This window comes from Bacillus rossius, chromosome 11 (genome assembly GCF_032445375.1).
Source record: "Bacillus rossius redtenbacheri isolate Brsri chromosome 11, Brsri_v3, whole genome shotgun sequence".
NCBI lineage: Eukaryota > Metazoa > Arthropoda > Insecta > Phasmatodea > Bacillidae > Bacillus > Bacillus rossius.
The window spans coordinates 59,888,302-59,914,890 of NC_086338.1; the positions used below are offsets into that span (position 1 = coordinate 59,888,302).

At 36.0% G+C, this 26,589-nt stretch overlaps 1 protein-coding gene across 10 annotated transcripts in view; it reads right to left on the bottom strand.

The window, feature by feature from the left end:
- Positions 1-26,589, bottom strand: part of LOC134537110 (F-box/LRR-repeat protein 20-like) — an 80,337-nt gene that overhangs the window by 9,040 nt on the left and 44,708 nt on the right. Inside the window, exons 5-7 of one of the 10 annotated variants that reach the window (XM_063377405.1) lie at positions 26,154-26,279; positions 22,350-22,445; positions 16,863-17,612 (exon numbers count right to left, since the gene is read on the bottom strand). The exons of 3 other annotated variants lie outside the window; for them this stretch is intronic. In XM_063377405.1, coding sequence (XP_063233475.1) covers positions 22,395-22,445; positions 26,154-26,279 — 177 coding nt within the window. In that variant the 3' untranslated portion in view covers positions 16,863-17,612; positions 22,350-22,394. 6 more of the 10 variants (XM_063377403.1, XM_063377404.1, XM_063377402.1 and 3 more) reach the window with 6 other exon arrangements.

A 26,589-nucleotide genomic window follows, 5' to 3' on the forward strand; every position in this document is an offset into this window, starting at 1 on the left:
AAAAAGTGTCCCGTAACGCACATTGTCCCACTACGGATGTGTCCCGTTACGCTCATTGTACGCATGCGCCGTATCTCTCTTCCACTCAATTGGAACAACAATCGATTTGACTTTTCAATCATGTTTTTGTCGTTTGAATTATTAATATTATATAATTTAACGATCGTCCACCGATTTTCAGCACAATTGGTACGGTTATTTAAAAGTAATGTTGAATTTTCAAATACGTTTTTAACTAACAATGGTGTTTTACAGTTACACATAATAATTCAAATTACACCTGGGATCTTTTGCACAATGTTTTAAAAAATATTGTAACACATTATAAATAGGTTTGGTGTATTTGGGATGCGTATTTGTTATTTATTTTATTTATTTATTTATTTGATTTGTTACATGCCACACCAACAGCACAAGGCTCCAACGGTGGGCACAACATGTAAGACATGTAAAAAAACAAATACAGTAACAGAACAAAAATAAGAACAAAACAATAAATTATAAGAACAACAAATAGTAGAACAAAAACAAAGACAAGACAACATAACATACAAATATCCATATGAGTGCTTAACTTCTAAAAAGTACTTAAAATAACAAAAATGTTTCATGAGAGTAATAAATGTATAAGTACAGAACATATAATATTATGTAAATAAATACAGTTAGTATCCTTAGATTAATACATCTGGTATTAAATCTTTCGTGCGCGGTACAAAGGGCTTAAGTCAAAAAAGTTGAATTTTTAGATATTTATACTGTCATGCTCAGAAAAATCCAAGCTTTCCAATGGTACAAAGTGCACGAGTCATAAATTAATAATAACGGCCGTTATAAGTCTTGGTTTAATTGACTTAAGTCAAAAATTCAAATGTGCAATCTGTATAAAGGGCTTATGTCAACATATACCCTTTAGGTCATTATAAAATACTTTTGTTTCATGTGTTCTAAATGGCATAAGTAATGTTATGCCATTTTGAGTGCTTTTATCGATATGTACAAATGACTTATGTCAACATGTGACCTTAAGACCATTATAAAATACTTTTGTGTGCGTGATCTAAATGGCATAAGTCATGTAATGCCATTTTGACTACCTTTTATCAATATGTACTAAGGGTTACGTCAACACATGCTCTTTAGACCAGTATAACATATTTTGTCAGCGTGATTTATTTGGCATAAGTCATGTTATGCCATTTTGATTAGAGAGATATAAAGGCCCTAAGTCTTATTTTCGCATGAACAAATCATTTTCTTGGTAGTTTTAATATCTGTATTTTTTTTTAAAATAACTGAATAAGATAAATCCGGCGGTCACACTCATTTCGGCAACAAATGGTAATCCTGCTCCTCGTTACTAGCGCCATTATTTTCATTTGTTTCATGTTTATTATAAGTGGCAGTACTATTTACATTGTTGGTGTGTTATGAGATGTAAAATTTCAAGATGCTAGTCCTGTACATATAAAGATTTAACTGTGTTTTTTTCTCTTATACGGTGTGTTAAATATGGGAGAACGCAGCAAGAGAATTGTATGCATGGCTTTGCAAGATATAAACTCTAGAAATGAAACAACATGTCAGTAGTAAACTTTGATTTGTAGTTAGTTATGTGTTAGCATGTGCAGTATGGTTTAATTAAAGTCTGTTAGCTTTTCGTTTAAGAACTTTTCGTTTATTAAACATTATTCATTTAAACCCGTTAAAGTCATAAGTCTCCGACATATTAAGCTTCTTCAAATGAATTTTTGAATTTTTTAAAAAATTACACGCTCGAGGTAAATTCTATAAAATACCGCACAAAATTTTAACAGATAATTTTGTTAGTAATAAAAATGTCTAGGTTATTCTGTCCATTGTTGCAGGTTTAAATGATCCGGAAAGTGAGTATGCTAGTTCATCACCACTTCCAGTAATGGGTCCTGAGTTGCATAAATATGTGAACGAATGTGAAACCATTTTTGAAGAATTTCGCATTGTGCCATCAGTAAAAGATATTGTTTTACCTGCCATTGTTGAAAAAATAGAAGGTGATAGTGACGGAATGTATGTTTCCATTGTTGAGAGTAAAAGCAGCAAAGAAGAGGGTGCAAAAATTAAAAAAAAATCAGACTTACTACACAAGATGCAGAGAAAGACTTTATTTAGGTCAAGAAGGATATTTTAGATCTTGATAAGTGGGCTAAGACAGTTACTTACTGTGATAACCAAAGTGTCTTTTGTAAGTCCTCAAATATTGAGTGTATCTCTGTACCAGTTCGTTTAAATTTGAGGCAATAAGATATTTTCAATCCTTCAAATATTCAGTGCTCCTCTTCCTTGTACCATAATCAAAAATATGTTGGTAATTTTTCAGATGTTCAGTGCAGTCCCGTGCCAGCAAGTTTGCAAGAATATCAATCAGATTTTGGCCATTCTTCAAATATTCAGTGTTCTTCTTTATACCACAATCAACAAGATGTTGGTAATTCTTCAGATGTTCAGTGCAATTCTGTGCCAATAATTTCGGATGAAAATAACTCTGATTTTGGTAATTCTGCCAGTATACAGCGCTCTTCTTCTTTCTGTCATAATCAGCAAGATATTGGTTATTTTTCAGATGTTCAGTGCAATTCTGTGATAAGTAGTGTGACTCACAATCAATTGCACATCGGCAATATTTCAGATGTTCAGTACAGTTCTGTACGAGCTAATTTACATGAGAATGAGGTATGGCTGGGTAATTCTTCAAATGTTTGTTTTTCTTCTGTGCCATCTTATTCTATACAGACTTCACTTAGTACGGAGAAAAAATCCTGCAGTGAGGATAAAAGTGGAGAAAATTCCAATGAAAATCTTCCTAAAGAAAATGTTTCCAAATTGTGAAAAGCAATCTTCATATCAAGAAAGTGTTTCAATAACAAAGGAAAGTAAGTGGTCCAGAAAGGTTAGTAAAGAATGAAAAGATAAGAAGAACTCTGGAAAGCCTACTTGAACTATAAGGGTGGTAAAGAAGTTTCAGGAAGGGAAATCAAGCCACCGAAACAGTGCAGACACAAATGCCACTTATTCCTAGATTCAAAAACGCACACTGAGATTTTTACAGAGTACCGGAGTATGGGCTCCAGAGACAAACGAGTGGCATTCATAGCTTCTAACATCAGTACAAAGGAAAAAAGTTGTAACTCGCAAAAGAAAAATTGATAGTAACAAAAAGAGAGAAGTGACAAATGTGCATTATTTCAGATACATGGAATCAGGCAAACTGTGTGCAAAATATGTTTCTGTAATACTCTTGACGAAAAAGTAAAGTTTATAAGATGTGCTCTAAAAAATAAATCACCAAGTACCAGTGGCATTACATCACCTGACCAACGTGGTAAGAAGCCAACAACGAAAAAAAACATACTGAAGAAGAGCTTGAAGAAGTAAGAGCGCATATAAAATCTTTCCCCGCTTATGAAAGTCACTACACAAGACGAAGAATGACAAACAATATCTCCCTTCACATTTAAACCTTACAATCACGTATGGCATGTTAGGTGAGAAGGTTCAGAAGCCTGTTTCCAGAAAACTCTATGAGAATGAATTCCATAACATGAAGCTGTCATTTAAAAAGCCAAAAGTAGACACTTGTCACAAATGTGATATCCTTCAAATGCAAATAACAGTAGCCATGGACACTTCAAATGAAGCTGCCAAATCTGAGGCAGAAGACGTGCTAAACATACATCAAGAAGAAGCAGATCTGGCATATGAGTCAAAAAGAGCAGACATGGACATCTCAAAAATAGATCCAAACAAAAAGTGTTTTACATTTGATCTGCAACAGTGTTTGCCTACGCGATTTGTTTCGTCTTGTTGCATTTTACAAACGCCAGTTATGGACATATTATTTAACCGTGCATGATACGGCAACTGGCAAATCTACGAATTACATGTGGCACGAAGCTATTGCAGGGAAAGGTGCTAATGAAATTGCATCGTGCTTGTACCACCATTTAAGTGGTTTACCCAAAGACATTAAGGAGGTGACTTTTTACTCCGACACATGTGGGGGTCAAAATAAGATCACACATGTGTCGGCAATGTTTTCAAAAGCCATGGTTGACTTCCCTCACATCTTTGCCATCAATCATAAGTTTCTCATTCCAGGACACACTCACATGGAGTGCGATGTGGATCATGCTCTGATCAAAAAGAAGAAGAAATATCTTCCCTTTCCCATCAATCAACCTCACGATTGGTATCAACTTGTAAGATCTACAGGACAGAAGCAGCAACTTTCTGTCAAAGAAATGACGCAATAAGAGTTCTTCGATTTTGCAGGTTTGTTGAAAGGGCCCTTAGTGGTCAGAAAAGTAAACAAGGAAGGTGAGCAATTCAAGTGGCACAGTGTAAAGTGGTTGTGATATCTAAAAGACTATGGAGGGCTGCATTATAAAGATTCTCTTCAAGAAAATACTTTCAAAGATTTAAGCTACCTTCGAAGGGGTAAGAATAATATCCAAACCACACATCTTGTGAAGAGGTACACTGACGATGTTGCAATTTCTGCAGCAAAGAAAAAAGGCTTGTTGGACCTGCTTCCACTTGTACCTTCTATTGTCCATGACTTTTACTTAAAATTAAAGACATCAGTTGATGCTTCTTGCATTGATCCTGATCTGATAGAAATTAATCCCGACAAACTATGATTTAGAGCAATTTTTGTTTCTATGGTTTATTGGCATCATGTCCTTTACTTTCCAATTTTATTGTCATTTTAGTATTCTGATAATTCTTAATTTTGTGCAGATTTTGTGTTGGGTTTCAACATTGAACAATTTGACTTACTGAAAGGGTAAAATTTGTTGATTTATTTTATATTTTTTGTATTCTGTATTGTATTTTCAGTTTCATATATTGGATTTCTAAAATGTCATTTTTAAATTTACTATGTTATCTGCTTGTAATATGAGTTAGTAGTAGAGCTTACATCTTTTTTTTGTGAAATTGTTTTACTTAAGTATTAATTTTGTATTGTATTTTGAGTTTTATTCAAATTTATGCATGATTTCATAATATGATTTAAATAAAGTAGTATAACTTAAATATTTTTACGACATAGATAAGTAGTTGTTACTTGAGTTTTCATATAACTTGCAAGGGTTAAAACGACTTATGTCACATCTTGTGAGATACAAGGGGCATAAGTCTGTCACAAAAAAATTAAAATTTTCAAAAGAAGCACTAAATATTTATAAATAACCGATATGTTCAGTCTAATTGATAACAGATATGTAAAACAATATATCATTTTATAATGGCTTACACAGGCCAAATAAGCGATTTTGCATTATTTTCTAAAGTTAGTTTTATCTCTCCCGAAAATTTGTGTTTTTTGACTTAAGCCCTTTATACTGCGCACGAAAGAAATAATTTAGGTAATAAACAACATTCGAGCATAAAGATAATTAATCTTTGGATGCTGAAAGAATAATTTTTTTAACAAGTTTTTTCTCTCTGGTAGGTTGTAAGTGATTAACATACATATTAAAATTGTTAACAAGTCTATATATAATATCATTTGTATTTAAAAGTGTGCACAAAAAAGGTGGGTTACGGCTATTAAAAGAAGGAATTTTAATGCCAGTAACATCAAATATATGAGGACATTAAGATTACCATAATAACAATGGAAGACAAAAATGGCATCTAAGATCTTTCTTCTAGTTGATAATGAACCAAGGAGGGAATTTAAATCTATGTTATTGATGGTATTTAATTTTTTGTTAATATAGTCAGATACTTTAGATTGAATCCTGTCAAGCTTTTCAATATCAGTGTTATTGATGCTATTCCATATAATAGAACCATATTAAAGTTTTGATCTTATTAGAGCTGTATAGAGGGAGAGAATAGAGTCAATATTGGAGGTGTTAAAGGTGATAAATTTAATTAGACCAAGTATTTTGTTAGATACCAAGATAATGTTTTCAATGTGAAGATGAAAAAATAGGTTTTGATCCAGTAAAATTCCTAGGTCTTTGACATGTTGAGATTTTTTAATAGGTGAGTTATCAAGTTTGTATTCATATTGCAACGGGTAGGTTTTTCTAGAGAAGGTAATGATAGCAGTTTTTTCCATGTTTAGATTGACCAAATTATTTGTGCACCAATTTGCAATTTCTGTAATATCACATTGTAGTAGATAGCTGTCATGATATGAAGAGATTTTTCTATATATCTTTAAGTCATCGGCATAAAGAGTGCCAACTGAGTTCTTTAACCCAGATATTATATCATCAATGTAGATATTGAAAAGTAAAGGAGATAGTGTGCCACCTTGCGGGACGCCAGAAGGAGTTGGGTGGAGATCTGAACTTATATTCTGTACTGAGACATAAAAGTTTCTGTTATTTAAATAGCTTGTTAACCATGATAAATATTTATCACTTAGCCCAATTTTGGAACATTTGCTTAGTAGTATTTGATGATTAACAGTGTAGAAAGCTTTAGCTAAATCAAAGTAACAAACATCTACTTGACCACGTGTGATGACTTCTGAATAAATAGGATTAAGAAAGGAAACTAAGTTTGTCATGGTTGTTTTACCTGTTCTGAACCCATGCTGTGAATCAGACAATCTATTATTTACGTTAAACGCTAAGTGTTTAAATATTATTTTGTCAAAAAATTTTTCAAATCCATTTAACAGGGATATAGGCCTATAATTTGAAACAATAGAAGTTTTGCCCTTTTTGTGTACAGGAATAACCTTGGCAATTTTCCATTTATCAGGGTGGATGCTATTTAGAATACTGAAATTATATATATGCTGTAAGAGAGGAGCAAGGATTTAAGGAGCAACCTTTGATGATAAAATTTGGTATGTTATCAGGTCCTGTGGACAATGTAGATTTTATGGTTTTTATACTCCATAGGACTAAACTAATCGAGATATTAGACATTGGAATATTGTATGAACAACAAGGAGATATGTTTTGGTTATTTGTGTTATTTGTAGTAACATAGACACTTGAAAAATATTCAGCAAAGGAATTTGCAATTAAATAATTATTATCCGTAATTGAGTTATTAGTTTTAATTGAGGGATGCTGACTATAACCCTTTCTCATTATTTTAACATAATTCCAAAAATTTTTAGGGTTTTGCTTAATTTTATTGTTAATATTACAAAGCCAGTTTGTTTTATCCCTACACATAAGTGATTTAGTTTCCTTACGGTAATCTGAGAATAATAAATAGTAAAAAGGATTCAGATTTCGTTTGTATAATTTATGATAGTGTGATTTCTTCTTAAGAGATTTTATTATTTGGTTGGAATACCATAGGGGATATTTTTTAGCCTTTTTAATAGTAGTAGGTACAAATAAATCTATAAATGAATATATAAGATTGTACACATTAAGTAGTCAACCATGGTATTTATATTTTTAGAATTGTATAAAATTGACCAGTCATGGTCCCTAAGAGCAATAAAAAGGCCGAGATAGTCACCAATCTTATAGTTTTTATATGAAGACGATGTATTATCGTTTATTGACATATCAAATTGGAAGTTTATCTCTAATGCAGGATGAAAGCTATCTTCTTTAACTAGTGGTTCCAGAGCTTTGCTAACCAGACATGATTCAATATTAGTGAGACATAGGTCCAAGAGTTGGGCCGAAGGTTGAGTTTGATTAAGCTGAATTAAACCTCTTGCTGATACAAAGTTGATTAATGATTTGGCTTTCGACTTAATATTTGAATGAACTATATTTTGGGTATGCAATTGAGGCCAGTCAATGCCTGGAACATTAAAATCACCAATTATTAATAAAGAGACATCAGAATTCACAAACTTATCTTCAAGGGCTTCAAAGTATGAAGTGTAAGCTGAAGGAGTTGTTTGAGGGGGAATATAGATATTCCCAATGATTAAAGGTTTATCATGTGTTTTTATATTTATCCAGACAGCTTCTATTTCTGGATAGTCATATTCATGCGTAGATGTTACATTTTTGAATTTATGTTTATTAACAGCAGTGAGGACACCACCACCTCTACTCTTCAAAGTTAATACAGGGTCCCTATCAGATCTGTAAATAAGGTAATTATTGTTGAAATAATGAGAATTCAGACTATTATCGGTGAACCAAGTTTCAGTTAGACATACTAAATCATTATCACTACGCGAGATGTTTTCAAAAAATTCAATTGCTTTGGTTCGCAAGCCTCTTACATTCTGATAAAATAAAATAAACTCCTCATTTTTAAGTTTCACACTGAACTAGTGAGAAGCCCCTCCAGGCGCTAAGGCAGAAGTAGGAGCAGATGTAGGCTTAGAAATAGCAGTAGAATTAGTTGCGATGTTGCAGGTAGAGGTGTTTAGTTCCTCGGTAGTGGATGAGTTGCTCAAGATTTGTTCTGGGTGTAATTTACCATAAAAGGGGCTTATTAGGCAGCCGCTGGGCCAAAACACTATGTTATTAATTCGACTGAAGTCCTCTTCTAAAACCTGAACATGGAAGGAGGCATATGAATTGAATTTAGTTTTCATCTTCGTTACTTTAATATGATCTAAGTTCAGTTCACTTGAAATGTATTCTACAATTTCTTGTTATTGTACACTTGGGTCGAAACGAGTCACAAAAAGAGCTTTCATTCTTTTGGGTGCTGGTTTGGGTAACATTTTCAGTGTGGAAATGTTACGAATCCCAATTTTCATAGGAGTTTTCTTCATTTCCGTTGAACGTTTAATGTCACTGGTATCTCTTGTGTTGGACTTGCGCCTGTGTTCCACTAACGTGAATGGTGTACTGTCGGCACGTTCGTTGTCATCGTGTCTCATGATGCAGCGGGATTCCTGCTGACTGGTAAGTAGGTCACGCGGCTGGCTGCGGTTTCCCGTGTCCCGTTGAGAAATTACACGTTCCGCTGTCTTGTGAGTGGAAGAATTCTTAATTACTTGACTATAAGTTGCATTATGGTCTTTACCCGATGATAAATGTTCCTTTATTTGTATCATTTCTTGCTTAATTTTGACAGTTTCTTCTCTGGAATCAAGGAGTAGCGTTTTTAACACGAGGTTCTCACTTTTTAGTTCATCAACTTTGACACTTAGAGAATTCACTAGATTATATAGAGCTTCCATATTTATTTGATCTGACTTTAATGGTTCGATACGCAGCTCATACATAGGTTTATCACATGATCCCGTCGCATTAGTAGGAGTTTTTTTCGTGGGTGATCGAAACATACTCGGATGAGTTAGATCGTGATTAGAAGTACACGCATCATTTAGGGTTGAGGGGAACCCCAAGAAGTCAGACTGATTAAGTAGCGAATTATTAATACTGATTTTGTCACAAAACAACAGATATACACGGAGCGCGATCGCACACACACGACCGTCCGCTTTGAACAAACGGCGGCTACGTATTATAAAAACGAAATGATATTATTCCCCTACGGTGCTATCTACAGTGACGGATGCGAACCGAACGAATCATGCTCTCTATCAGCTGCCGCGGGAACCAGGCATTCGTTAATACATATTTTCCTTTATTTATCATGATGGGTGATATTATTAATGAATTATAAATAAAATTTTGTGCCCGGGGCCACAATTGCATATCATTTTGAGCACTGGAAGACATAAAAATGTAAAATATTCTGGACGAATTTTAATCTGTGGTTTTGATTGCTTATTACAACAACAATTTTGGCAATAAAGGTTAATTATTCTTGCATTTTAAAAATCTGATTGCTAGTATAATTTCAAGTATTTATTCTTTTTATTATTAAAGAAAGTAGCATCTGTTGGCCAGTGCAGTAATAATAGGTTATGTTACAATTGACTAACAATTATGGTGATTCATATAATCGAAGATAGATATTTGATTACAGTTTATTTATATGAAAACTTGTTCATAATTATATTTAAACTTTGTAGCTAAACGCCAGTTTTTAAAATTAATTACAAGTATCTACATGTGAACTGTTTCATCGACTGTTTATAAAGTGAAGTGAAAAGTTAATGTGGTTTTCATTGCTTATTACAACAACATTTTTGGCAATAAAGGTTAATTATTCTTGCATTTTAAAAATCTGATTACTAGTATAATTTCAAGTATTTATTCTTTTATTATTAAAATAAAAATGATTCAATTTTATTTGACATGGTCGGGGGATTTATAACGTGCGTTTAGTGGGCACCACCGTGTCTAAGAGGCACAGACCCGGCGAGAAGACTCTGTCTCAGGCGTGACGTAGCCCGTGTGGCGGCGTGACTCGTTTCCCCCTTCAGCTATTACCCTAACCACTGACCTAACCCGCTCTCAGCATCTGGCACGCTGTTTATACAAACCACGCAGTGGGATCTCAGGGCGCCTCACACGCCGACAAACAACACTCGAAGCACGCAAACACAATCGCTCTATGAAAACACCTCGCGGCACGACAGGCACAGCTGCGGTCCAACCACCTCGATACGCGCACAAAGGCGAAGTCCTCGGAGAGCCGGAACGGAGCATCTTTCTTCAGGTAGCGACGGGAAGCGACTGCGTGAGCAATGGCCGCAGAGGTAGCGTGAAGGAGGGGGGGGGGGGGTTGGTTTGGCGCCAAGCGCCCTGAACAGTTACCCTGTTTCCCGTCGTGCCGCGGACGTGGTTAGTGAATGAAATACATAAAAATTACAATAAATTTGAATATAAAAACATATGGCAATTGGGGAACAAAACAAAAGATTTGCACAGTATTATTATTTCTTGGGGAGCGAAGCACTGATTCTACAGCACCCTCTTGCGGTGGCGCGCTATTTAAAAACACGTCAGCCGGGAGGATTAACAGGAGGGGAGGGAGGTGGTGGCACATCGGACTCAGATGGGCGCAGCCCTGGACGACGTCATATTCATAAAAGTATGCAATAATTTCATCAATGTTTTGTTATGACGTCACGTTAAACTATCGTCCGTAAACCGACTTTACAGACAAACAATTTTTTATTTCAAATTTTATATTTTGCATAGTCCTAACTTATTGCAATAATTTATGTTAATTAGAGTTAAAGTGAGTTATTGCACTTTGTAAATTGTGATCAGTAGTTGAAAGTGTAAAGATTTCTCTTGTTACACATTCTAATTTGAAAATTAGTACAATAAATTGTGCGCGATACTTCTAAAAGATTTTACGGTCTTTTTTTATTGATTTATTGAATATTTATTGGTTGCTTGCACTAAGTATTTCCTTACATATACTAAAATAGATTGTTTCTTTATAATTAGTTTAGGAGTTCTTATCAATTCTTCATTTTCTTGACATATGTTTGCTAATTTTGACAGTCATAATGATATGAATCACTAATTCCTGGATGTAGTCGTGGTAGAATTACTACTATTTGCATATTTAGAAAATTGGCAGCCACGGAAAAGGTACTTGAAATTAAATCACAGAATGTTTGTAGTGACATTTATTAGACTTACACAAGGAAGGTGCAAAGAAACTTTTTGGTAGTTTTAAAATTCCTGCATTTTTTTATTATTTTTTTTCTGGCAGAGATATGTCAGCCAATAGCTTAAAAGCCTATACAGATAGGAAAACATCTAGGCAACACAAGATAACACAACATGCAACAAAGTTCCCATCGTGGGGGGGGTCACCCCACAAAGCTCAATATACCATCACCACTTAACTCCTAACCCCACGACAAAACACCCCACCTCCGTGCATTTGTGTTGGACCGCCCTGCCCTGCTTAAGAGTCAGTGCCACATACCCCTAATAATGTAATTCCATTCATTTGTTTTATTTATATTTATTTCCATCCCCCCAAGTGTCAGTGTTTTACAAGTATGCCTTGAGGACGGAGCTGCACCATGTGCAACACTTTCAGGATGCATCCTCACGCGGGCAGCTTATATTTAAACTTAAATAATAAATACGTGAAATTATAAGTGATATGAATACATTTTACGTAATTATTAAGCACTTGATGGGTTGCACTATACTAATTTCTGCCTTCACGTAACTATAAAAAATCTAACTGTAAATCTGCTGCTCTGGCGCCATTACACCCTGACCACTGCCCAGTCTCTCTTGACCACAGTAGTAGAACGAGCCATTGCATTATTAATCTGTTAACATCCGCCATTCGTAAGTTTATACTATCATGTGTATTTAATGAGAGGTTCACTATTTGCTGTGTACGAATCAACAGTGAATGTGTTGCACGGTGGTACACACTAATAATATGACGACAGACATACGTTATGCTGGACTGGAGTGACACAAACGTAAACAAACACCTCGTTTGTTTAAAAACACAGGACTGCCTGAATGGTAGATGATATTTGTCAATACACGAGTGCCTAATATTACTTAGCCCTGCTTGCCATAACTTTAAAATATTATCAAGGAGACTTAACCTGTAGTACAAATAAACAATATATGATTTTCCAAGAAATTTAATAATATTAATGAATTTGAGGCAAAACAATAACATAACATTGGACTTATACTTGACAATTGCTAAAGTTCTCTGAGGCACAATGTGACTAGCAAAAACAAGAATGTTATTGAAACTGCAGGATGTTACGAAGGGCACCCGGCTCGACAAAAGTCCAATTCACGTTCAGTCTCTATTGTTGGTATCCGACACAACACATAGATGCCATCTACACATTAAATAAGGGTGGGGTTTGCTCCGGGCTAAAACTCTGTCGATAGGCTATTTCTACCCCCAGGACCTCTGGGGGGACCGCGGACAGTTACTATTAGGAGGCACAGTCTCTGCGATAACCTCTCGTAGCTGGAATCACCGTGTAAGATGAGGGGAGTTTGCAGTCCAACAATGCACTGGCGCCGACTCAAGGCGACCGCGCCTTACCTTGCGAATGCTGCGCTGGCTCCACAGTCTCCAGTCTGCGTGAAGGCTGTCCCAGGAAGTGCGTTGAGATGCACCAGTAGGCACCACACACTTTAAGTCACCAGAGCACTCACACAGGCGAAGTTCCGGCGCGCGCGTAGTTGTTTCCCGGACCGCGGACGCGTTGATGAATTCGATAATTACCGTACCAAATGTTGATAATACCGAAAGTTCAACTTCAGGTCGCAATTCCGCAGCCCGGAATCGCGGGTAGCGAAAACTTCTTAAGCGAAGCGATACGTGCTCCGACTCTGTGCAGCGGACCGACTCCTCGAGAAAACGCCAGGAGGCTCTTTTATACCTCCGCCGAGCGTCCCCAGCGGCCTCTCCTATTGGCCCGTTTTTAAGTTCAGTCGGTTGCCGATTGCCGCTAATTCTCCTGGCGCTGGCGCGCATGCGCCGTCACACTAGCACTTCAAAAGTCGAATATTTACCCATGCCGCGGACCATTGTTGACTAGGTCCCCTCAAACACTGTTTATATTTACTTAAATACGCCCTACTGACCATATATATTTATATGTGGGCCGTGTATCGGTACAGTGTACACTTCTAGAAGCTGTGAGATGTAACAAAATGTGACAAAATTTGAGAATGATGTGTATCTGAACACTTTGTATAAAATTGACGTCGTCCGGGCCTGCGGCCCCCTTTCGAGTCCGATATGCCACCGCCCAAACACCTCCATCCTCTGTTCATATTCAAACCTCCCGCCAGCGATTGCGTGCGTGTGTTGGTAGCGCAGCAAGAGGGCGCTTAGCTGCAGTGCGCCGCACCCCTATTTGTAATTAATATTATTGTAATCTTTTCTTTTCGCCCCTAAAATCGTGTCATGACGATTCAGTAAGTGAGTGCCTTTTGTTTCATTAATATGTTATATTTTTGTAATAAAGTACGTCATAGGCGTGCCCAGACATTTCCATTAGGGGGCTAAATTTTTAAATCAGAAGCTGAATTTAGAATGTTAAATAGCCTAAATACATTCCCTCATTGCCGTGTTTATATTTTTGTGCAGTATCAACGAGATATGTTTACTAATTAATATTTATATCCGTATAATTTTAACAATCTTGAAAATATGTTGTTTTTCCATAGACAATGTTTAAAGGGTACTTACACATTTTTCCCCCTCGAATTTTCCAATAGCTTGGTCCTGATCTACCTTGAAATGAACTTCTTTTTAGTGAATGCAAACACAGTGTGCTGTTACATGACTATCCCATGCACAGAAAGTGAATTATTTTTATTTTAATAACATTTTAATATATTTATTGTTATTTGTTTATTTTTTATTTTATGTTAAATGCTCTATATTTGTAGTTGGAAGTATCTACGTGTGCTACACTCTATGACGTAGCCCGAGCTGACATTCAAGCAACAATTGGCAAGACCCCTCTAGGGCACTATTGACTTTAACGGCAAATGAAACTTTTTCCACGTATTTTATATAAAAGGATGTTCATTGTTGGAAAATAACATTTTAAATTTGTGAGATTTTGATATTTGCAAATGTATTGTTGTAAGTCAGTATTTTGTTTTGAAGTGTAAAATACGTTAACGGTCTTTGTATTCCGGCCAATGAGAGGCTGAGTTACTTAAGTTAAGCGTCCTTTAGATAAGAGTTAAAAATAAGTAATGGAATGGTGACAGCGTTGGCGATATAGCCCGGGTTGAAATCCCTTATAAATCAGATAATCTGTAAAGTTAAATTAGATCATCCAGGTGTAAGGATGTTTTGAATCGTCGTGCAATTAAATATACGTGATTAATATACGGCACATCCGCACAGATGTGTAATTAGGAGTGTATTCTGACGTAAGTAAAACTGACTCATAATTCTCCATCGTAAAAGACAGTTTCCCTGCACCGAATATAATTCAATCCTGCTAACCACGAATAAAAACATTGATTATTTGTCAAACTAAGTAAAGCCTTCAGAGACAAACATTTTATACCAATTAATATTCTAATTACATATCCCAGTTCAGACCCAGAGGTGAAATGAGACTGGAATCTCATGTTGTTCTACCCACCCTGTCGTACCCCCGGATATCACCCCCGTGATGCGGGTTGAGTCGTATTCTCAGGGAGGGTTGAGGCCTCGTGGCGGGGGAAATTAACACTATCCAAGCTACAATGATGTTTCGACAGTTTGACCACAAGTATTTATTGAGCCCTTCGCGTAATCTAGGTACATGGGCAATCCGCGGCACAACACCCGTCCCTCCGAGGAGTGAGGCTCGGCTGCACGTGTTTGGGGTTGGGCAGGCGCCAAGTGCGGACTGCACCCCCTGGTTCCGTATGCGATTTATGAACTGTCTCTGTCCCTTCCCTATGATAGCGAGAAACCAATTAAGTTGGAACGCCGTCGCCAGCGACATAAAGTCTGTCCCGTTGCGGCACACACGTGTCCGCCGATGCGTGCAATGTCCCGCCTCAAAGAACCAAGAAAATACTTATTTACAATTAAATTAGTTACAATGGCGACCGATAGCGTAACGCCCGTGAACGTGAAAGTCCCGATCGCCCGGATCCAATCTCACCAGTCGTGGCTCACGTCTCACTGCCGCACTCGTCTCGCCGTGCGACCGCCTCGCTCAGCCGCCAGATGACTGCTGCCCCCTCCTGCCGCGTCTCTGCCTCTCCGCCCGTCATCCCCCCCACTTCGTGACACGTGCAGCGCTCGGAGTGATTCCGGGTGTTGGCCTCGGCTTCGTCGCCCGGTTACAGCAATTAACATTATACTTTAGAAAAACATATAATTATAATGACAAAAGTTTCGAAAAAATATAATATATATAAATAATAAAAATGACACGTTATTAAATATACAGTATGTTCCACATAACACACCCCTAACAGCACGGCAACGTTGCCTGCACGACAAAGGGCACATTTGCAACGTTGCTGCAACGTGCCCTAGATGTGCCACTAATAGGCGGAATAGGTGCCAGTAACGTTTCAATGTCTCGTGCAGGCAACGTGCTAGTTGGCACGTTGCCTGCACATCACAACTGGCACGTTACCAGCACCCATGCAGCACATGTTCTGCACCTGCCCAGCACTTAACCAGCACATGAAGGGCACGATTCCTGAACCTTTATGGCACTTATGCAGCACATGAAGGGCACGTTTCCTGCACCCATGCAACACATGTTCCGCACCTGCCCAGCACTTAACCAGCACATGAAGGGCATGTTTCCTGCACCTTTATGGCACCTATGCAGCACATGAAGGGCACATTTCCTGCACCCATGCAACACATGTTCCGCACCTGCCCAGCACTTAATCAGCACATGAAGGGCATGTTTCCTGCACCTTTATGAGACATGACAGGCATGCTTTTTGCACCAATGCAGCACATGATCTGCACCTGCCCAGCACATAAAGGGCACATTACAGGTACCTTTCCTACATCTATGCAGCACATGATATGCACCTGCCCAGTATATATGCAATGGGCACTTTTCCTGTACCTCTCTAGCACCTGTCATCACCAACATGTCTGGCACATGTCCAGAATCTCAATGAAAAAGTTATGCCAGTTAGGTTTCTCATACTCTAAGAAGAAATTACATACTAGACAAAAAACTTACTTTTTGGGATGTTATTCAATTATCTATTGAATTGAAATATTTCACAATACCAACAAACAGAGAATGACCACATGTAATAAATTCTGCACTAACGTAATAGATTGAGTGAAAAAGGTTTTCAATGTCTTTTAAAGTTAAACAAAAATTTTTTAATGTAATGCTTTTTTCTATGTTGCAAATGAAGAGGAACACCGTTTTATAAATAAAAACACATATCTTCATATATTTTATAATTTATGCACACACTGTTAAAACCATACACACAAAACAATCTCACAATATTTTAGACTATACAGTACATACATATTAAAAATTATACACATGATTATTTTTTTGTTTTAAATAATATTAAATTCAATAACACATTTGTGCGTATTATTTTGGAACATTAATGACATACATAATACAATTTCATTTGAATATGATTGTATAACTCCCTTTATCCAGTAAAAAGTAAATTAAACTTGCAGTTTTAGTGTCAAAGAGGCCAAAGTAGTGTGAAAAAAAGTCTGCAAAAACAATACAGTATGAAATTGTTATTAAGGGGATTATAAATATATATATATATATATATAACGGGTTGATACAGTATATTAAATATGTAAATATATATTTATAACCAGTCGATAAATGAGGAAATGCACATAATAATTGAGAAATTATTTTTATTGTGCGTGAGGAGAAATATATTGAATTCTAAACCAATTAAGTCATAATACTGAATCAATCACGTGCAAACCACCATATATTAAGTTTTATCATGTTCAGATCATAACAGGGCATTCAAGAGGATGAGTTTGCTATACCAGCATACTTTCTATTAACTTCATCAGATGTACGGCCATTAAAAAAAATTTAAAGTGTAAATTTTTTTAAAACTTTTATTAAAGGACCACAGCCTATTAAAAAAGAAATCTTACCTGATATAAGGGAAAAAATTTTCATTGCATTATATTAATAAAAAAACTTAAATCATTTAATGAAGATCACACACTGTAATGAAACCACTCTTGACCTTTCTTTATCATGTAATGTACCAAAAAGGAATAAATTAGTTTTCAATAGGGATGGGTCGGGTTTGTTCCTCGGTTCCATGCCCCCAGACCGTAACCGTTTTTGGGTACTGAAAAGATAAAGTAAAGGGGTTAAGGTTCATTTTCACTACACTTCAAAATTAAAGCACAACCATTCGGCATAATTATTGTTAAGACATGATGGTAATCGCCTAAATTCAGTAATAAAAAAAGTAATATTTAAATTGAATACTGTATATCAAAAAAATGCAAATTAATACAAATTATTTCAGGAAACTTCAAAAAATTCACAATGTATTCTTACTTAAATGAATGATTACAATTGAAACTATTACCGTATTGCTTCCAAAATAAGCCGCCCTTGAATATAAGTTTACGACCATGCTTTCCATAGATAGATCAACTCTAGGAAGTAATTGTAGTGCTAAAAACTGTGAAAAACACCATGTGGCAGGTGAAAGCAAAACTGCTTTTATTTATATTAAAACCGTAAAAAAAAAAAAAACATATTTTGAAGATAAATTTTCTATTTAAAGTGTGTTATACCCATCTAAAACAAAATACAAAAAACCACAATACCCTGCGGGGTTACGACAAAACCGAAACCACACGCCGCACAGGCTGTTCCAAGTACGCTTCTCCCTATGCTTTTAACCAATGAACTACTCGCGTTAGCAACTGCTGTTCCAACTGAAATGCTGTGCCCCTGCTTCCACCTCTTTTAACCAATGAACTACTTGCGCTAGCAGCTGCTGTTTCAACAGAACATTGTGCCCCCATGCGATGACAGAAATTACGCTGTTCATTGGTATGTGCCAGTGTTTACATTGCCAGCGTGATATGATTGGAAGTTCAGTTGTTTTCATCACAACGAAAACAAAAGTTACGATGCACATGTTATTTCGCATACATTAGTAATTGAATGTAGTGTGTATTAAAAATTTTTCTCTAGATATACAGCTATAATTTTATTGCTGGGCAAGATGGCTTCTACTGGTAGCAGCACAAAACTTTTGTACGTTTTGCAATTTTGTTTGAAAAAATTTTTTTTTTCTAAACATGCAATAATATGCCGCTTACAAGTTTTATAGCTCCAAAAATTTGAAAAAAAATATGCTGCTTTTTTTCAGAGCAATACGGTAATTAAAAAAGAAGTTCATTATCCAACTATTTGCTGAACATGAAAAAATAAACCAAGGAAAAAAGGGCGAAAACAAAATCATATTTCCCACTGAAATTTGTAGTGTGAAATGAGCAAAGGAAGCACTGCACATGTCTTACTCCAATGTTTCATCATCATTTGCATTCCGTTTCCTGCAAGAAAGAATTTCACTGTAAAGATTAACAAAAAAAGTCACAAAGTCAGAATTTCATTAAAAATCTTTCACAACTTAATATCATAATTTTATAAACCAATTCACATCTTCAAATCCGGCCATTTTTATACTCTGTACAATGCAGAGACAGTGTATTATTATACCACTTTGAACAGTTTCATTCCATAGTAACCAACAATGAGCACTGAAAATGACTACATAGCACCTATGAATGACTTTTCCATCTTATCTAAATTAGACACGTGTGTGTGTGTGTATAAAAAAAAAAAAATAGTGACTGGAACTACAGAAAAGCAATGTAAATTGCAGGAAGGTAACAGCTGTTTTTCAACAACAATATAATGATGCAGTTCAAAATAAATGTTTTTCGTGTTTAAATTAAATGGTGGAAAAATTCTAAACCCTAGTCTGCAATAATTTTATGGAATTAATTTTCAATTATGTTTAGTTATACATACACCATATGCAGACAAGTGACTGGATGTTTGAAATTTATCATCACGTTGGTATACTGATCATTCTTTAGAGTACTTCGTAATTAAATTACAAGTTAATATTTCAATCACTATGATTTACTAACTATCTGAAATTAAATTATCGCATATTTAGTATAAACAAAAATTGTTTTACTGGAAGTAAATTAAAATTACAGCTCTTCTACTACTTTAAGGTCAGGGCATAGGCATGCCCAGAATTTCCATTAGGGGGGGCCCTGCTAAATTTTTAAATCAGAAGCTGAATTTAGAATGTTAAATAGCCTAAATACATTCACTCATTGCCGTGTTTATATTTTTGTGCAGTATCAACGAGATATGTTTACTAATTAATATTTATATCCGTATAGTTTTAACAATCTTGAAAATATGTTTTTTTTTTTCCATAGACAATGTTTAAAGGGTACTTACACATTTTCCCTCCCCCTCAAATTTCCCAATAGCTTGGTCCAGATCTGCCTTGAAATGAACTTCTTTTTAGTGAATGCAAACACAGCAATTCAGACAATAGAAATTTAACAAACCTCTTTATATATATATATTTTTTTGCTTGGCCATTTTAAGGGACCTCTTGTTTTAAATAAACAAAGGTGGCTGTATTTCCAGAACGATAAAATGTTTAAAAATATTGTTAATTAGCACGCTGCAACACTGAAAAACAGTTTGAGTGTCACAGTGCCAGGAATATACAAATATTAACGAACGCATTAGAGAAAATGCAGATCTGAGTGATTACATTAGGGGGGCCATGGCCCACCTGGCCCCCCTGTAGGCACGCCTATGGGTCAGGGTATGGTTGCTCCTATTATAATGAACTGCCAGTGTTTGAATTGGCATACCATAATTACTTAAGTTAAACTTTTGCAGGGAAAATTTTTTTAAAAATGATAAACTAAAAATTTGGCCCAAACAAAAAATAATATGTTAGAACACGATCCCTTGCAAATGAGGCTAAAAATATTGCTGGGATTACCAGGTCTTCTGGTGAAACCAATTTTTCAGAAACTATAAAACACTGCATAGTTATAACATCTTGATTTCCTCAAGTGGAGCACCCAATTAGCAGGTCAACCATGGAATTGGCTACAACAATGACTATCACAAATTAACTATAAAAATACTACTCAATCACAAAAAATCTAACTATACAAAGTTCTTTTATATCTATTAAAAGATACGACTTCTTAAATGCAGTTTTCACAGAATGGCATGCAAGTTGGTAGCAAGCTAAAAACTTGATGCAACTGCTATATACAGTATACAAAACACACATCATATGTATATTAATATCTAAAGCAATAAATAATGTACCTAACACTGAGAAAATTGTAATTACTGTATTTATCATCTCTGCAAATGCCCCTTTTTCTCAGGAACTATTCGAGATAGAATAATGAAACTTGGAACATAAATTGCTAGTATGATTATGCGACTTTTAACACAAAATTATTTTTCTAAATTAATTAGAAAAAATGTTATTGCAAAAAATTTTGATAAAATTTTGTAAAAAAAATTTTAAATGCTAAATATTTCCCCCCCCCCCCCCCCCCAATTATACCACAACACAATACAATTTCCTTATGTCTATTCCATAAATAAGGCTTCATGAATACGTAAAAAAAATTTCAACATGCTGTGACAAAAGGATCCTCAGAAAATGGGACATTAAGATGCTAATTTTAACACTGTCAAGATAGGGCATTCCCGGTCCCCTTAATACCGCTTCCCGATACTTTCGGCAGTGTTTTAATTGTTTCACGCATGGCGGCACGCGCAGCTCGTGCTGCGTCGTCATGACAACTGCTAAAATAAATAATCGCGCGGCGTTTGGAACAGCTTTAACGAGCCTATGCTTGAGTAATATTGACATTTCATTGGCCTAATTAAAAAGGACGCTAACGTGTCGCGGCCGTGATTGGCCCTTTTCAATTAACAATTTAATTTCGGCAAGAGAGAAGGAAAAAAGTGGAAAATGACGCCATTTAGTGCGTGTGGTAGTGTATTCCCTCTGGGAATATTTTATTCGTGGCGATGCTAATTTCGGCGTTATTGGTCTGGAAATTACGTCAAAATACTGGGCAATATTAATTGACGCCCTGTAATTGAATGCAGAAGAATCGCATTCAATTCACGTGAGTGACGACGTATTTTACGAACGACCTTAATTATCCAGAGTTAAGGTATGGTCTGCATCATCGCTATATAATAAAATTGACGTAAATTTTACCGTCAACGTATGCGAACTGTAATTGTATAAACTTTGGATTATCATCAAATTAGTTGAATACTGACTTTCGGCGATTATCGGCAAATTTACTCACATTAGCACAAAATATATGTACACAAGTCCAGAAGTCTTTAGGTTAGCCGTTTCATGCTCGAGCAAGCCGGAGCAAAACCCCAAAACTTTATACTCAGTGAACAATTTCAGGAACTTTATTTATTTTATTTTATTTTATTCAAGAGTTAGGTTATCTACGACATCCCATAGACTGTATTTAATATTTGTTTGTTTGTTTATTACTTCCATGACTCAAGGTTTCTCATTTTGGTTAAAACAATAAAAATAAGTCTTGATAGTGTTATTTTGTTGTTACTTCTTGATTACCTCTGGCGCCCTATTATTAATTCCTGGAATAACGTTCCGAGTAATTTAAAAATGGAAAATCTTAGTTTCATCAAGTACATGTTTGTGTACAGGGGTTTGGCGGTATGTACATACGAACTTGTTTTCTAAAAGCAAAAACTATACCGTATTACTGTAAGTTTGAACAAAAAATGAGCAGGGAACAACTTAATTTTTATCAGATATACCAGAAATTGATAGCTGCTACTTCAGAGGTTTGGAACATTAATTTGTGGAACCAGGTTACCCTAGATGCATTTATTCTTCAGAAAGCAATCTCTAAAAAAATGTATGTAGACCAAAAATTTTGGGTTAGGTATAGTTGGCATTGCATAAAACCAAATAACTCCAAAAAAATTTCTTACCTACTTCTTTCTTGTCGGGTTTTTGCATGCTTCATCCAGTTTGAGATTATCACACAGATATCTCTCTCGGTTGCCGTAGGTGCAGCAATCCGCACAGCTCCTGAAATTAGTTGGCGAAGTGTTCACTTTGTTACATAACTAGTACATTAACACACTATCCTAATCTTGTCATTCGTTAAAACAGATCTGAACATAACCAACCATCATTCACACAGAGGATACAAAAGGTTAAAAACTAACATTCAAAACTTGGGGCAAAGATAAATAGTTTAACTTCGGTATGAAGGTCAGGACCTAAACCATATGAATTACCTCCATTTTCTCTTAATGGTGTTAACATTGTTGCATGTATTTAACAATGCTTCATTCACCAACTTTACGTAAAGTGAAACATCGTTATGGCCACTGGGTAGGTAAGTTGATGACTCATGCGTGTGTGATGAAAAATAATATATGAAAAATACTAGAGATGGACGAGTTGAGGTTTTTTGGCTTCGAGTCGAGTCGAGCCGAGTTTAGCAATTCATATTTCGAGTCGAGTCGAGTTCGAGTCACATAATTTTTGAAGAGGTCGAGTCAGTTCGAGTTTCATAATATTATAATTTTTTGCATCGAATATGATAAATAAAATATTACTACACCCATTAATATAAAAATTGTGTATCCAAGATGCATCTGCATTATTTAAATATTTTAAATGATTAATTAGCAAATCATTATGTTATTTAAATATTTTAAATGATTAATTCAAATCATTGTTATTTAAATATAAAAAACTAAGCTTTATTTCAACATGATTTCACAGTATCTTTAATGTAGCTATCCTAACCATATCAACCGTCCACAATGTTTTAAAGTATTTATAATGTAGCGAATCTAACCTAATTGACCATAATTATCATGAGTTGTCCAAAATAAACATTCACGGACACACTGCAAACGAAAAATATGGCGGCGTACAAATAAATACTGTTGCCTTGTTTATGATATTTCCTTTTATCAACACCGCCATTTTTATTTACAATGAACAAAAAGAAAACGAAGATGTACGATCGGGAGTTTGGCTCTTTCTTCTGTGGAAATAAGGCTTCCCGAGTTACGTAACTTTTTTTTCCCGATTCACCGGCAGATCCCCACATGAACAAACAGCTCAAGGGATGTAGGCCTTGTCACATTGTCACATTCTCAATGTAAATACACTTTCCGCGGCAAGATTATTCACCCGGAACTTGTTACAACTACAAGAATATCAATATGTTTTTAAATAAATATTTCATGCATTTGATTTGGTGATCAGTAACTGATTGCCAAATAAAAATGCATGAGCGTTGTTATTATTATATTTTATTCAAACAAAAATAAAGTAATTTTATCCTAAACGTTATTGACACGCAGCGCTGCGTAGCGGAGCACAGCTAAATTTTAGAGCTGTAGCAAACCGTATGTATTCGTTACTAAGTAACGGGTGCGGCATCTAGTAACGAGTAACGAAAAGTTACACACAAATGCATTTCGTTACTCGCATCTTTCGTATGTTTTACGCATGCGCGCGCTTATTCGTTACAAAGAACGATGTTTGTTTATTATTAAAAGTATAATTTGGAAATTCGTCGTCCAAGTTTTTTACTGTTTATTAAAGGTATTGTGTGTGTAGACAAAGTTTTAGATTCGAACAGAAACAACGTAAGAAAGTATTTTTTACAAATTATAAATATGTATGTTTTTGTTTTTTATTATCGAGTATTTTCACGTTTTATGTTCTTATATTAAAAGATATATTATAATAAAGCCGCTCTAATGAGATTTAATTGTTTCTTGGTTAACAAAAGCTGTTAATTATCAAATATTTTTAATTGTTTATATTCGATTTATTTTTATTTACGCGACGTCATACTGTACGCGTACGAAATACGACTCGATTCGTTGCTGTTACATAACATAGCATGTGCCATGTTATGCGGTATCAGAAGTAACGAGTAACGATACGAAAGTAACGAGTACTGATTGTTATAGTAACGAATACATACGGGTACACATTTTTTCGTTACTTTTACACCTCTACTAAATTTAGTTCCAAAATGCAAGGGTGGCTGGCCTAACACGCAGACATTTTCACGCATCACGGCTTGGTGTTATTTACTAAATATTACAATATAATTATTTTATGATTTTATTTTTAGGTTACGAAAATCTCTTGTTTATACGAGTTATAAACAGGCCACGATAAACGTGATGATTATTAATATATGTGCGTTTTGCAACAAATTTTTCTTCAGTGAAAATCCATTGACGTATTTTGTAAACAAATGCGGTACCGTATTTGAAGTAAACACAGGATGAAAAACAAAATGAAAACAGTGCACGCTGTTTTCCAAGCTTTTTTTTTTATATAAAATGGTCATGTGACATAATTTTGTCCTATAAACTGTCGCCACTATCGACAAAATCACGTTACGACGTCACGTTCATAAATGAAGGTAGGCCTAGGTTTGGTTGCACTTGTACCTATTGTAGCGCCGTAGCACGGTAGCGGGCAAGGTTAGGTTTGCACGGGATTTGTTTTGTTTAAAGGTCATTATCATTTCTTACTGTATTAATGACTAAGCGAAAACGTTAAGACAACCTATAATAAAGTGCTATAATGTCACGATGCTGGTACTTAACTCGAAACGTGTTTCGAGTCTCGAACTTGATAAAATATGTGACTCGGTTTTCGAGTCGAGTCAATCTGACCCAACTCGGCTCGGCTCGACTCGATAAACCAAAACTCGACCCATCTCTAAAAAATACTACATCTGCTACGAATAAGTTGTTGGGTTTTAATTACCATAGTTAATACAAACATGAAATTCTTAAAGCAACAATACAATTGTCTGCTTTGTATGTAATATATTACTTAATAATAATATACCTATGTTATTTGGCATGCAATTGACTCTTGAAAATTATACACCCAAATACAAAATAAAGGTTTTGTGTGAATTAGCAGCTGTAGTAGAGCATCGAGGCTGAAGAGTAGGAGCAACATCCTCACAAGAACTGTCTGAAGCTGGGTCTTCTGAAATATACAAAGAATGCAAATACGTATGTTTAGTGAGGATGAGAAACAAAATATAATCATCTGCTGTGAGATTAATGTTTAACAAATTTGCCTCTAAATTAAGAAGTTTATTGAGATATGCCAATTAGTATTCACCTTTATGGTTTGGGTTTGAAGATTCTATCACATAAATGTTAATTATTTAAAATTATACAGAATGAGATAGAATTCAACTAATGCATATAAATGTTCAGTCTGAATTGGGTGTAGTATTAATCAAATATGATTGAAACATGCATTATAAAGTGTAATTTTGTAACCAGACGTCAGATTGATGGTGTCAGTCATTCCTAATGTTGATAACTACTACGTTATGTACTATCCCTCTTTTTCCCCATTACTTGTACAATATTCTGTTTGTTATCACTTACAATAAGTGGCTTTTGCACAATCAACCTGTCACGTGGCTCTTCTCTGGCTCTTCCAGAATGGCCTTAAGCGTCAATCTTTTAGTTTGCTGCCTGAGTGAGAAGGGATTGGCCCCACGTTGGGCGCCACTAATTGTCGCGAGGTGAGGGTTGCTTCTTGCTGGAGCGAGTCCCCTCCCTGCGTCCAATCTTTACTGTGCTGCCTGAATAAGAAGGGAGCGGCCTGACTGGCACGAGTAACTTCTGGCTGGAGGTTCCTGAGAGGGGTAGGTAGGATTCTCCTTCACCTTGGGATGCCCTGAAAGTAGCTCCCAGTGTCCCTCGTCTGATGCCTACTTACGGGCTGCGGCTGGTTTGGCTCTGCGGTCTCCCAGTAGTAGGGCTGACCTGCTTGCTGGCTGGCTGGCGGACTGGCTGGCTGGCGGACTGGCTGGCTGGCTGGTTGGATAGGTCCCCGAGGTTCGCCCTTACCCCGAAAGAACACTCTCCGATATGCAGTACAAGTTTTATTTCGCACACTCGCGGTTGGTACCGACAGCCTCCCGATACACACTAACTCGCGGACTCGGTTGTCGGTCTTCTGCTCTTGGCTGGCAGGCTCGGCTGCCGATGAAGGCGCGGTGAGCGGTTGATGGCGCGGTGAGTGGGGCTCGGCTGCCAGTGGTGCCTCGAGGGCACCGACTGCCCAAGGGCCGGCCTTATATACCCCTCCATTTACCAAATTTGCTACAGTGATTTATGTACTACCAGTGAGCCACTTTTGAAATACATACCAA